Source organism: Oncorhynchus mykiss, chromosome 16 (genome assembly GCF_057628025.1).
Source record: "Oncorhynchus mykiss isolate SJ-2025 chromosome 16, ASM5762802v1, whole genome shotgun sequence".
Classification (NCBI taxonomy): domain Eukaryota; kingdom Metazoa; phylum Chordata; class Actinopteri; order Salmoniformes; family Salmonidae; genus Oncorhynchus; species Oncorhynchus mykiss.
Window position 1 is genome coordinate 51,044,311 of NC_143037.1, and position 13,668 is coordinate 51,057,978.

Consider the following 13,668-nt stretch of genomic DNA (forward strand, 5'->3'; position numbering starts at 1 on the left):
TTTCACTCTGTCAATTAGGTTAGTATTGTGGAGTAAGTACAATGTTGTTGATCCATCCTCAGTTTTCTCCTGTCACAGCCATTAAACTCTGTAACTGTTTTAATGTCACCATTGGCCTCATGGTGGAATCCCTGAGCAGTTTCCTTCCTCTCCGGCCACTGAGTTATGAAGGACGCCTGTATCTTTGTAGTGACTGGGTGTATTGATACACCATCCAACGTGTAATTAATAACTTCACCATGCTCAAGAGGATATTCAGTGTCTGCTTTTTTACCAATAGGTGCCCTTCTTTGTGAAGCATTGGAAAACCTCCCTGGTCTTTGTGGTTGAATCTGTGTTTGAAATTCACTTTTCGACTGAAAGACCTTTAGATAATTGTATCTGTGTGGTAGAGAGATGAGGTAGTCATTCAAAAATCATGTTAAACACTTATTGCACACAGTGAGTCCATGGAATTTATGTGACCTGTTACGCACATTTTTACTCCTGAACTTATTTAGGCTTGCCATAACAAAAAGGTTGAAAGCTTAGTGACTCAAGACATTTCAGCTTTTCATTTTTTATTAATTTGTAAACATTTCGAAAAACATAATTCCATTTTGACATTATGGGGTATTGTGTGTAGGCCAATTACCAAAGAAATCTCAATTGAATCTATTTTTAAATTTGGCCAGTAACACAACAAAATTAGGAAAAAGTCAACGGATGTGAACACTTTCTGAAGGCACTGTATATTATTAATATTTAAACTTCAAGTAAATGTGTATTGACTGAAACATATTGAATTTGAAACACAGTATTTCATCTTCACCAGCTCGTCATGGCGTCAGTGTATTCAGTGTGGATATTGTTATCTCCAGATGTCAAGAAGAACCAAGTTCATCACACCAGATCTTGAAAGCCTGGCACAGGATTTCATCACTGATTTCATGGAAGATTTCTGTAGAGATGAGACAGAATCTACAGTATAGTTAATGAGCTTGCTTGTTTAGGTTATTATAAAACACATACTGTATGGAATATCTAGGAATGTTTTGAGACTGACATAAAAAGGCAGCCTGATGGTGTTCCTAAAGGAAAGATGTCCAGACCTGCACATCCCAGTCCTGTGGGAAGAGGCATCCTCAGGGACCCTGCAGAGTGCTTCAGTCGTTCGCTCAGAGACTTCTGCACCAGGGCCAGAGTGCAGTCCTGGTGCCACACAGGCAGCTCCAAACCCACCATGCAGTGGCTGATCCGGGCCTTCTCCTCTCCTGTCAGGAGCCCTTTCTGGTGGGCCACGTACACCATGAAGGACATGTCAATGTTCACCGCCTCCCCGTGGAGCAGCGCAGGCAGCACTTTCTGCAAAGGAGCATAAAAAGGTTAATTCCAAAGGTAAAGTTAAACTGTATGCACATTTGTCGAATTATCTTCACTTGTCAAAAATATATCTGATCATTCACACCTTCCCTGATATCTTTCTCCCCATCCTTTCATATCCCCTCCATACACCTTTTTTATCGTTCACTAGTATCAACTCAGTGATCAAATCTTTACCATTTCTAGCTCAGGGCTGACTAGATGGCCAAAGTCCACCAGTCTGTCCAGGTCATCCTCCCACAGATTGGGAGCCAACTCCTCTAGCATGGTTTCTATGGCAATCCGTGTGGACGAAGAGGCAGCATCTTCCAGGTCACAGCAGCCACTGATCTTGTCATGGGATTGGAAACTGGAGTCCAATAGGTACTTGCCTTTAGTCTCCAGGAGCTCAAACAGGCCCCTGTGTTTCATCAGAGCCATCTAGAACACAACGAATGATGGCTGATTTATTATCTCCATACAGAGTTTGGAAGTAAGCCACTATCAATGGGGTGATTTAGGCTTGTAAAAAGTGCTTAACTTTCTTCCTTCATTAGTAATAGTGATTAGTATAGTGTATTAGACATGTAATAGACAGCAAAAAAATACAACCACACCTTGCTGTTAAGACAGCAAACAAATACAACCACACCTTGCTGTTAAACACAGCAAACAAATACAACCACACCTTGCTGTTAAGACAGCAAACAAATACAACCACACCTTGCTGTTAAGACAGCAAACAAATACAACCACACCTTGCTGTTAAGACAGCAAACAAATACAACCACACCTTGCTGTTAAACACAGCAAACAAATACAACCACACCTTGCTGTTAAGACAGCAAACAAATACAACCACACCTTGCTGTTAAACACAGCAAACAAATACAACCACACCTTGCTGTTAAGACAGCAAACAAATACAACCACACCTTGCTCTTAAGGGATGTTTGTCCAAAAGAACTGTTGTCCAGATATGCCTCAAATGCACAGCAACAGTCTCAGTCCTTTTAGAAAGATGACATGCTCAGTTTGTCATGGGTTAGGGTGCTTTCAGGTATTCAACCCACATGCATACTGTACCCATGCTGCAATGATGAGTACCTTTAACATTTCTGCCATTCCATTAGAAACCTGCCTGCGAGGAACAGTTCGGATGAAGGTCCGGTCTAAAAATGTTGCGACCGGAGGTATGTAACTCCCCAGCTTGTTCTTACCATTGGCAAAGTTGACTCCAGTTTTGGCCCCCACACTGGCATCAATGTAGGAAAGCAGGGTGGTCGGGACACGGATATAGGGGGTTCGCCTCCGGTAGAGAGAAGCAGCTAGGCCCACCACATCCAGACACACCCCGCCTCCAATAGCAATGATGGGCTCAGAGCGCCTGTCTATGCCAAACTTGTGGACCTCCTCCAGAATCCTGGTCACAAGCTCCATGGACTTGTTCTCCTCTGTAGTGGGCAGTGGGAGGATCCTATAAAGAACATTTCTGGCCTCAAAATACCTGGTGACCTGGGAGCCATAGAGCTGATTGACTGTCTCATCAATGATAATGAAGCGTTTGATGGGCTTGGTGTTGCTTCTGAAGGCCTTGAGCTCATCCTGGTCCTCTATATGACCACATAGCAGTGTGTCATTCCCAACATCCAGCAGGTTGTGGCATTGGATCACTCTGTAGGTGAACACAATAGGGCTGACCACTGTCCAGGAGAGGCCATGTTCTGAGGTGCTCTGGAAACTGCATGAGGAGCCAGCAGAAATGGTAAGTGATCACAACAACTGTCATTGTGGCAGGTTTGAATGGCCTGACTATAAATACTGTACATACTAACCCCCACCAGGGAGGCCTGGGAGCTATGTGCACACTATCTTAGTTAGCTACCAACTGGTGCACTCCCTAGCACTAAATGTATTGTTGAACTGACTGAGATTGTTCTAAGAACTTTTTCATGTTCATTCAATAGAAGGGAACTGCTATGGGCAGTAAAATTACACCGAATTATGCTAATCTGTATGCGGGGGTTGTTTGAGAATAATGTGATTTTCAGCCCTAACAATCCATTATTTCGCCACATCAAGCTCTGGAAACGCTTAATTGATGCTGTATTCCTTCTATTCCAGGGCACAGCAGAGGAACTTCATCAGTTCCATTCCATCAATACAAGCAGTGAACATGTGCAATTCACCTTCACCTTTGATGCGAATTAAACACGTTTTCGTGACATTTTGATAAAGAGGGAGTGTGGTGGCTTTAGCACAGACCTATACAGAAAGCCAACGGACAGGAATTCACTGTTACGCGGAGATTGCTTGCACCCTACACCCCTGATAAAGAGCCTCCTTACCATCTAATACAGTCACATACGCAGGATCTGTAGTACACAGAGTGACTGACAAACAAGCTGCTTGTCTGGATGAGCGTTTCAGACAACGGAGTTACCCAGAGGAATCACTGCATGATGCAAGGGACCTTTACAAAATTACCACATTTTTCACAAAGGAAAGTGGGTGTAGTCCGTGAGTGGTGGAAATGAACCTGTTAGCTTAGTCAGTGAAATAGGCTACTTTTGCTCCTATAACATTAGTTACTTAATTAATATCTTCACAGAAAATTGTTTACATTTCGCTCCTCTTTTAGCCAACATTTAATCAATGCAGGCAAACTTTTAGCAAGCTATTTATACTAAATCAGTTGTCCCTGCCCCTGCCTGGAGCCAGGCCCAACAGATGCAGCTTCAGGCTCAGCAGCCCGGTCTCCCCATCCCCAGACCCCTGAACCAGCCCTGTCTCCCCATCCCCATACCCCTAAACCAGCCCTGTCTCCCCATCCCCATACCCCTAAACCAGCCCTGTCTCCCCGTCCCCATACCCCTAAACCAGCCCTGTCTCCCCGTCCCCATACCCCTAAACCAGCCCTGTCTCCCCATCCCCATACCCCTAAACCAGCCCTGTCTCCCCATCCCCATACCCCTAAACCAGTCCTGTCTCCCCGTCCCCATACCCCTAAACCAGCCCTGTCTCCCCATCCCCACCCCCCTGAACCAGCCCTGTCACCCCATCCCCATAGCCCTGAACCAGCCCTGTCACCCCATCCCCATAGCCCTGAACCAGCCCTGTCTCCCCATCCCCACCCCCCTGAATCAGCCCTGTCACCACATCCCCATAGCCCTGAACCAGCCCTGTCTCCCTATCCCCACCCCCCTGAACCAGCCCTGTCACCCCATCCCCATACCCCTGAACCAGCCCTACTCCCAACTGAAGAAGGAGGTGAGCAGTATTGTGTTGAATGACATGTCGGTTGGGATAATTACATGTACTGCAATGCATTGAGGACAGGAATGTGATTCTCCAGTCAGGAAAAATCTCACTTGACACAGAGGCAGCCAATATCAGAGCCTTAAAGGAAGAGATGCAGGCTCTGAAAGATGGAAGTCTCTCCTGTCTGAGGCAACACGGATTGCTACGCAAATAGATGTTGCGCCTCCATTTAGCAAGGAACACAGCCGCCAGAGGAAAAGGAAGAGATTCCATGATGAGACCTCTCAAGAGGTCAGGACAGTGCAGCAATGGTGTTTCAGAACACCTGTTTTTTTACTGCTACGGAGAACATCATATGTGACTTGGACATTAGGTTCCACACCACTGCAAAAATGGTAGAATAATTTTCTGCTGTTCTGAAAGTTGGTCAGATTAGTGAGGACAAAGTCCCTTCTGTGTGCCAACCACTGATCATGAAGTATTCCAGAGACCTAATACCTGAGTTTCATAATGAAGTAAGACACCTGAACACTGTATATGCTGCCACTTTCCCCCCTAACTTGTCCCCTCTTGGTCTCCTGAATGCAATTTGTCAGATGCAGCTGCAAAGCATTTTTGGAGAAGTGTGCATTGCTTTACGTAGATTTTGCACGCTGCCTGTGACTGTTGCTGGTGGCGAGAGAGCTTTCAGTAAGCTAAAACTGATTCAAAAAAAATATTTGATGCCCACTATGTCCCAGGACAAGCTTTGCAGTCTTGCCATACTGTCCATTGAAAGTCAGTTAGCTAGAAAGCTGGACTTTAAAGACTTGATCAGTGACTTTGCTGGTAAGAAGGCTCTTGGTGAGTAAGGCTGAGCAAGGGCCAATGATAACTGTTAAACGGCATGGCTATGGATATTGGATCACGACAAACGATGCCCACAGGCTGAGAACAAGACTGAGAACAGACTGAGAACAATATATATCTCAAGCAATGGCTGGATTGCCATAAACTTTGTTGTGCACAACCAAGACCCCAAGTGGAAGAAACCTATTGATTTGGTGACCCCTTGACCTTTCCTCTAGCGCCACCAACAGGCCTTTTCATTTCCATTTTGTTTTCCATTTTCCACTTTAACAGCTGATTATTTTCTATTTGGTATGTATACTTAGTTAAAAAATCTGCTGCTGATTTTATTATTTTGTTTGTTATATCATTCTATAGATGATAATGTTAATTTATTTTAATTGAGAGGAGTTATATTTATTTTAAGTTATTCATTAATGTTAAGACAATTTTCCATTCAAGATTTTTACCATTTAAATGACATTTAGACTGTAAAAGATGGCCTTTAGCACATTTCTTGTAGAGGGTATCCGTCTTGCATCAAATAGTGAATTCCACTGTATGCAGAATGTTGCATGCACATCTGCACAGTGTTATATATTCACAGCTCACTGTCAGTAAATATCGGACATTAAATATTGGACTACAAGAGAGTTGCAAGCCTGCAAAGGTGGAGTTATTTAAAGCTTTGAATGGGTCAATTGGGTTCTGTTGGTGGGTGGTTACAGCAATTGCGCAGGGTTGATGTGGTGGTGAGGAGTCTTTTCATGTGGCCCAAAATCCCTGGCGGCGCCCCTGCCCCTGACAAACGAGTTCAATGCCTTCTTCAATATTCCCCACTTCGCAAACAGTTCGACCACATCATTAAAAAACACTGGCACATCTTGATCACTGATCCACAACTGGGAAAGACGTTTAAAGAACCCTCACGAGTAGGTCTTCAGACGCACCCCAAACATCAGCCAACTGGTGGTGAGGTCTGATCTTCCACCGGTGCCACGTAGCACCTTCCGAGACAATGTGCTAGACGGTAATTACATATGTGGTAGATGTAGGCCTACCCAGTGTAACTTTACAGAACAAATGCACCACGTTCAATCATCCTGTCACGGGCAAGGGCATTAAGATTAAGGGCATCATTACGTCTTCCACAAAATATGTGGTATACCTGATCAAGTGTATTGGTGGTCTATGCTATGTAGGAAAAATGAAACGAGCTGTCTAAACAAGGAAAGCAGAACACGTGAGTAATATCAGGACTTTTGACCAGAGAAACCCTGTGGCTGCACATTTCATGGAGGCTCGTGACATCATCAGCTCTCTGAGATACATTAGAACCAATCATGTTAAGACTCAAAGGATGGGGGGAGATACCGATAATCTATTACTGAGAAGAGAACTGCATTTGATTCACAGTTTGACCGCCATGTCTCCTAAAGGTCTGAACCAAAACACTGTTCTAAAATGCAAGCGGTATCATTGACAGAAATGGAAATATTAGTAAGAAAGAGCGGGGCTTTAAAGATACAACAACTATCATGGGTTACTAATATAATTAGGATAATGCCTTTGGCTGCTAGACAATGAAATAAAGTTTAAATAAAACCAATAGAACAGGAGAATGCATATGAGGAAGTCTATAAAATAATTGCCTCCACGTTTCTATGGTTGGATTTTAGCTATAGGCTACTTTGAAGCAAGGTAAGCTTGCCTCATATTATGAATTCAAACGTCCAGGTTTCAAACAATTAAGTAACAGGACACATAGTGATGCTAATTACAGGCCTAAGCGTCTCAAATCAAATCAAATTTTATTTGTCACATACACATAGTTAGCAGATGTTAATGCGAGTGTAGCGAAATGCTTGTGCTTCTAGTTCCGACAATGCAGTAATATCCAACAAGTAATCTAACCTAACAATTTCACAACAATTACCTTATACACACAAGTGTAAAGTCTTCCGGTAGATGGAAAGTCTTTCCTAAAACCTCAATTAAATGTTGACTAGCTACAAAGTAGCCTATGCCTACCTATCAGAATGATATCATGATGATTATTTCCATCAATCCAGTGGCCATTTCTTTTGAAAACTCCATCTCATGTGCTACAGAAACACTGCTAATCAAACAATGGTGCTAGGTGCCTGAATGAAATGTCTTAGATTTTCCCCAGACCTCAAAAGTGGTATCCTGATGTGGTTTAAGCATTGTTATGGACTTACAACATACAATGTTGTTGTTTTTCTGAAAATAACAAAAACCTGGAGAAATAGGGGAAAATACGAAACCTGTGAATTTCTGACTCCGTTTATGTTTCAATAGTACTGTAGTAGGCCTACTATTAGCCTACTACACAGCACAGCTTGGTTTGCCCTGAATGAAAGATCAATATGGGATTTATCATTTTAAATCATTCTGAAACTTACAAAAAAAGATTGCAGTCAAAGTGCAAGATTACTGCAGTACACTGTAGTATAACTGTAGTTGGATTGCAGTATATCTGCAGTATGCTGCAAATACTGCATCCAAAATAACAGTGTTTTTTACTGCAGTAATTTTGCAGTATAGCTGCAGTTATACAGCAATAATTCTGCAATTACTGCGTCCAAAATACCACAGTCGACTGCAGTTACTGCACTTTTACTGCAGTTACTACACTTTTACTGCAGTTACTACACTTTTACTGCAGTTACTACACTTTTACTGCAGTTACTGCACTTTTACTGTAGTTTCAAAACTGCAATCTTTTTTTGTATGTCACTGTTTCTCATAGAATTTTTCAGATAGGGCGCCTTTCCTTCGTGGGTGGGCCGTTCGGAAACATTTTGGCAAAAGAAGAGTATTCCCATTTCTCCAGGCACCTCTAAAACACTGGATTTGTCCTGCCATCCAGGCCTCCACTTGGTCATTTTGTACATATGTACATATTATATTTTCTGTAACTACTACAGTATATGTACCCATCTCATTGATATCAAATTATTAGAGGTACATGCAGCTTACCGATCACTGTACCTGTACACAGCTCATCTGTAAATAGCACATAAATTGTTTTTGAAATAAGTCTCTGTAATTATATCTACAGCCACCGTGCGTCCTGCATGGGAGGATATTCCAACAGTTTGCAACATAATATATATCTTACTTTTTTGTTGTTGTACTGTTGCTTAGGTTTGAACTACCAATCTGTATGTATATAATCATTCATGTCTATATGTACCTCTGTGATTATGATTGACTATGCGCAAAAGTAAATGTAATTGTTTCCACATCCACCATGGTCATGTGAGTTGAAATGTGTATATTTTGGGATGTGAGCACTCAGTATGTTTGACCTGACAAAGATTGACAGATTCAGGCTGGATATTCGATGGATAGTTTTCCTTACGTCCACCAACAGCAGTTGAGGACCGTCAACATAGTGACAAATACATTTTTTCAAATGTCCATAACTCTTTAAACATTACTCCTAAAACTTTAAAAACTGGTTCTAGCTAACCCGATGGCATAGACATAAAGGTGTATGTACAGACAAAATGACAAACTGTTAAACAGCTTTTTTTTACTGGTGGTCTACTAGTCTACTGTACACCGACGAAATGTCAGCTGTGCCCAAAATAGAAAGATATCCCATGTCTTCCAGTCAACCGAGTCATTTATGAAAAGGACCTCTGACTCACATTGAGGCAACAAATATAAAAAAAATTATTGTGAGATTTAAAATATTCCCTCTTCGAAAATAACATATATGGTTTAAATCAACATGAATCAAAAGTATTAACTCATTTGATTCCTAAGATTTGTAACCAGAAGTATATTCCCTTTTTCTTTGCACTGCCATTCAGCAAGATGATCTGTCATGCTCATGAGATGTGTTATATCTTTCCACAAAAAAAGATACAAAATGTAAATACAAAGTAGAACATACTACTCACATTTTAGCAGCTGATAACCGTCCCTCCTTCTGAGTCTGTCCGCCAGTCTGTCTGTTCCATGCCCCGTTCACTTGCAGCAGGCTGTACTCTGTTTGTTGACTCGTGTCACTATCAGAGTTTTCATGTGATTGCATGACCTGAGAATTTACTGAGTGGGATACAGTTGGTTCTGTCATTTTGGAAGGATACGCAGTGCGTCCCAATTCTCTACCTTTCTCCTGTAGTGTGCACTCGGTCACTCCTCCCCTTGTAACTAGGTGGGTGGGAATGAAACCAAATATAGACATCAATATTGTTGGCTGTGACAGGTTTAAGGCTGAAAAATCAATCATGAAGAAGCAGGTGTTTTTAGGCACAATCTGTTTATTTCTGTTCATGGTTACAGAACTGAAGCGTTTCCGGAATGGAGCATTTTGGTGGTTAATATTTAATGGGGCTCAATAGGGGGATCATTATTAAGCACTCTATACCTCAGTTAACACTCTCTTTAGCCACAGCGTCCATCTTTGTAAACATATTCATGTTCCCTCTGAAACTAAGAAATGGGACAACTCTAGTTATTGATATTTTGATAGAACAAACATTGACAAGGTGCATGTTTAGTCCTTTTAGGCCTTCATATCAAAAGGAGTAATTTGATTGAGGGGATCTTTTCATCTGTAGCAGACTTCAGAGATCTCCATGGCGAGTTCCAGTAACTCGGCTCCCTCTTGACAGGAGTTGCAGCAGCTGCAGTCCAGTTCTACACTGCAGTTGCACCAGCCACTGGCCCGCTCCTGCTCCCTGGACGCGTTGAGGTATTTGAACGAGGGGAAACAGCGGCTTACAGCTCTCTCACATGTGTCTGGCACCATGACTACGATGTCATAGAACCGGCAGTAGAGGCAGGCCAGCAGAATGGCAGCACAATCATCTGGGGACAGGGAGAGAAATATTAAATCAGTGAAATAGTTGCTACCACACGGCAGGTGGTACCGGATCGTTAAGTCTAGGTCCAAAAGGCTCCTTAACAGCTTCTACCCCCAAGCCATGAGACTGCTGAACAATTAATCAAATGGCCACCCGGACTATTGACATTGACCCCCCCCAATTTGTTTTTACACTGCATCTATTCGCTGTTTGTTACCTATGCATAGTCACTTTACCCCTACCTACTTTACTGTGACTAACCTGTACTCCTGCACATTGACTCGTTACCGGTACCCCCTGTATATAGCCTCGTTATTGTTATGTTATTGTGTAACTTTTTATTTTTTACTTTAGTTTATCTAGTAAACATTTTCTAAATACTTTTTCTTGAACTGCATTGTGGGTTAAGTGCTTGTATGTAAGCATTTCACAGTAAGGTCCTGTTGTATTCGGCGCATGTGACAAATACAATTTGATTTGATGTTACATCACACTAGAGGAAGGCTGCAGATGTAAGTACTAGTAGAGCCCAAATGTGTGTATGACTATACAGATGATACTCCATTATCAACAATGGTTGTTATATTTCGGGCTTTTCAACTTGTCAGACTTGAAATCGTTACAATAATGGAATTACACTCTAGACAAAATTCACCATTGAAGCGTAATTTTCAGAAAGGAGGAGCAACAATACCCCCGGCGTCAGGCTGATGGGATTCGAAGGAGGAGAAGTGATCGCTACTGTTGTTGATGTGCTTGTTGGAACACAGTGAGAAACTGGATCCGCCCCACTCCCGGCCTCCCATGGGATCCTGAGAGCTGAGGTCAGTATCTACCTTGTCTGGGTCGTGCTCAGAGATGGTGCTCAGCCTCCGCACTCCACTCACCACAACCTTGTTGCTGCTCATCACCCCAGAATTTGTGGGCCGAGACACGTCTCCTTTAAATACAGTATAGTACATTAAGTCATCTTCATGATTCCCTACAAATATAGCTCCAAAAACCTTAGGTCACTCTGAAATTAGGGGACTCAACCAGGTGAGTAAACATGTTAAGTGAATGTATTCGGCTACTGTAGGCCAGTATTGTAGATATGGATATGTAGCTGTAACACCCCGGCATGTGTGCTCATCAGTAGAGATACTTGGTAACATTATCAAAACATTTTTGTTTGTTAATTATTCAACATGCCTCTGAGAGGCGAGACTCACAAAGCAGGGCGTGTATACAGGCTGAAAGTCCCAGTTTAATGAGGGGAAACTATTGATTTTTAGCTTTTATTGGGATCCACTTTCCTCCCATGAACATGACCATAAGGAAATGTACAGATAGACCTTTAAATAATACAAGTCTGCAGCAGTCAACGTAGAATGGGACCGCCTTTTCTTAGCTTTAGCACTCTTGCAATTGGGATATATACTGAGTGTGCAAAAGATTAGGAACACCTTCCTAATATTGAGTTGCACCCCCTTTTGTCCTCAGAACAGCCTCAATTCGTTGGGGCCATGGACTCTACAAGGTGTCGAAAGCGTTCCACAGGGATGCTGGCCCATGTTGACCCCAATGCTTCCCACAGTTGTATCAAGTTGGCTGGATGTCCTTTGGGTGGTCGACCATTCTTGATACACAGTCTTTCAGATGGGACCGTCTTTCGGATGGGACGGTAAACGGGAGTCCTAACTCTCTGTGGTCACTAAAGATCCCATGGCACTTATCGTAAGAGTAGGGGTGTTAACCCCGGTGTCCTGGCTAAATTCTCAATTTGGCCCTCATACCATCATGGCCACCTAATAATCCGCAGTTTACAATTGGTTCATTCATCCCCCATCCTCTTTCCTGTAACTATTCCCCATGTCGTTGGTGTAAATGAGAATGTGTTCTCAGTCAACTTACCTGGTAAAATAAGGGTTAGAATTAAAAAATAATAATCAAATAAAAATATAAAAACACAGGAAACTGTTGAGCATGAAAAACCCAGCAGCGTTGCAGTTCTTGACACACTCAAACCGGTGCACCTGGCACCTACTACCATACCCCGTTCAAAGGCACTTAAATATTTTTTCTTGCCCATTCACTCTCTAAATGGCACACATACACAATTCATGTCTCAATTGTCTCAAGGTTTAAAAATCCTTCTTTACCCTCTCCTCCCCTTCATCTACACTGACTGAAGTGGATTAAATAGGGATTATAGCTTTCACCTGGATTCACCTGGTCAATCTATGTCATGTAAAGAACAGGTGTTCCTAATGTTTTATACACTCAGTGTATTCCACTCTATGATACCTGGACACTACCATTACCCAGCAAATACAAAGATGACCCTCACCAGACAAATAGATATTTAAAACCTCTGCTCTTTTTCTATACACAAGCTCTCACAAATAGGTTAGTCAGCCCGTAAACAAACACAACTGTTGAAACGACTTACCCTCCAGAAAAGGACTCTGGTCCCTCCTCGCCTTGACATGATCTGGTTCATTGTTAGAGGTCCTTGGTTGTGTGGTCATCTGAAGAGTTGAATAAAATTACCACATGCCAATGCAACCTAATAATGTAACTCATACGCCTAAATAATATTTGCTAATCTTATTCCATTCCTTACATGTATGCATAATAGTGGTAAGATAATACTTATTCAAAATGATCAACTTTACCTGAAACAAACTTCTGGAAGGCCGACAAATTTTTTTATTTCCCTTTGTTCACAAATAGAAAGAACCATCCAATACTTGTAAAGCCTCTGGACCCTCCTGTGTGGATGAAGCGCAGCTTGCATTTCAGTGCTCTGTAAACTTGCAGGACAAGACACACCCCATATTGATCCGGGCCATAGCCAATCAGGCAGCGCAAAAACGTTTGATAGGATGATCTTTGGTCAAGTATAATCATATTTTATCACTCCAACGACCTCAGTCTAGTGAGCCAGATAGCATTACACCATGATAGCCTACATAGATGCCATTATAAGATACCCATCTCGGTGCAGTGTTTACACATACAGGCTGGTTGATGATATGGTCTGAACTGAATGAGGCGAGTACATTCACAGTTATTCAATTATAAAAAATATTCCCGATATATAGCAAAGGGCATGTGTATATAGATTTAGTGTAGGCCTGTCTCACACTTGAATCTTCTCTTTGTAACAGACCGTGCTCAAACACCCTTCAGATTCATTTCTCTGGTTGTATCTGTATTTGTACTTCTCTAGGGTTATTATTGCTTGGATAACCCTATTTACTATTATGTATTGATTTGTCTTTATGCAGTGCAGACTTTACAGAACGCTGAAAGAATTATCACTGAATTACAATAATTCACAATGATAAGGTTTGTTTGTGTCAATTAATCCAGTAAGCGATGGGTTTCCAACTGGCAAATTCATTCATTT

At 42.1% G+C, this 13,668-nt stretch overlaps 2 protein-coding genes across 4 annotated transcripts; both read right to left on the reverse strand.

Moving 5' to 3' along the window:
• Positions 1–543: 543 nt before the first annotated feature.
• On the reverse strand, positions 544–9,628 carry LOC110492165 (uncharacterized). 3 transcript variants are annotated; one of them, XM_021566226.3, is made up of 5 exons: positions 9,366–9,628; positions 2,449–3,082; positions 1,540–1,782; positions 1,092–1,344; positions 544–940 (listed from the first exon to the last, which is right to left on the reverse strand). In XM_021566226.3, exons 1-5 carry the CDS (start codon positions 9,539–9,541, stop codon positions 864–866), a joined length of 1,383 nt encoding a protein of 460 aa, XP_021421901.2. In that variant the 5' UTR covers positions 9,542–9,628; the 3' UTR covers positions 544–863. The 3 variants fall into 3 exon arrangements, with proteins under 3 accessions (XP_021421901.2, XP_021421900.2, XP_090059277.1); XM_021566225.3 differs by having other exon boundaries at positions 544–960; XM_090203151.1 differs by having other exon boundaries at positions 2,562–3,082; positions 9,366–9,607.
• Positions 9,629–9,710: 82 nt separating this feature from the next.
• Positions 9,711–13,068, reverse strand: LOC110492167 (uncharacterized). The gene is made up of 4 exons (XM_036947111.2): positions 12,932–13,068; positions 12,706–12,784; positions 10,969–11,214; positions 9,711–10,278 (listed from the first exon to the last, which is right to left on the reverse strand). Exons 2-4 carry the CDS (start codon positions 12,782–12,784, stop codon positions 10,019–10,021), a joined length of 585 nt encoding a protein of 194 aa, XP_036803006.2. The 5' UTR covers positions 12,932–13,068; the 3' UTR covers positions 9,711–10,018.
• Positions 13,069–13,668: the final 600 nt, after the last annotated feature.

What these genes read in the sequence shown, in the direction of transcription:
- LOC110492165 (XM_021566225.3), bottom strand. Translation starts at nt 9,541, where the DNA reads ATGACAGAACCAACTGTATCCCACTCAGTAAATTCTCAGGTCATGCAA. An exon ending in TCAGCCCTGAGCTAGAAATG is followed by an intron (nt 1,345 to 1,539) that starts GTAAAGATTTGA and finishes GCTCCTTTGCAG; the next exon opens with AAAGTGCTGCCTGCGCTGCT. An exon ending in CACAGGACTGGGATGTGCAG is followed by an intron (nt 961 to 1,091) that starts GTCTGGACATCT and finishes ACTATACTGTAG; the next exon opens with ATTCTGTCTCATCTCTACAG.
- LOC110492167 (XM_036947111.2), bottom strand. Translation starts at nt 12,784, where the DNA reads ATGACCACACAACCAAGGACCTCTAACAATGAACCAGATCATGTCAAG. An exon ending in CCAGAGTCCTTTTCTGGAGG is followed by an intron (nt 11,215 to 12,705) that starts GTAAGTCGTTTC and finishes CTGTATTTAAAG; the next exon opens with GAGACGTGTCTCGGCCCACA. An exon ending in CCATCAGCCTGACGCCGGGG is followed by an intron (nt 10,279 to 10,968) that starts GTATTGTTGCTC and finishes CCCTGTCCCCAG; the next exon opens with ATGATTGTGCTGCCATTCTG.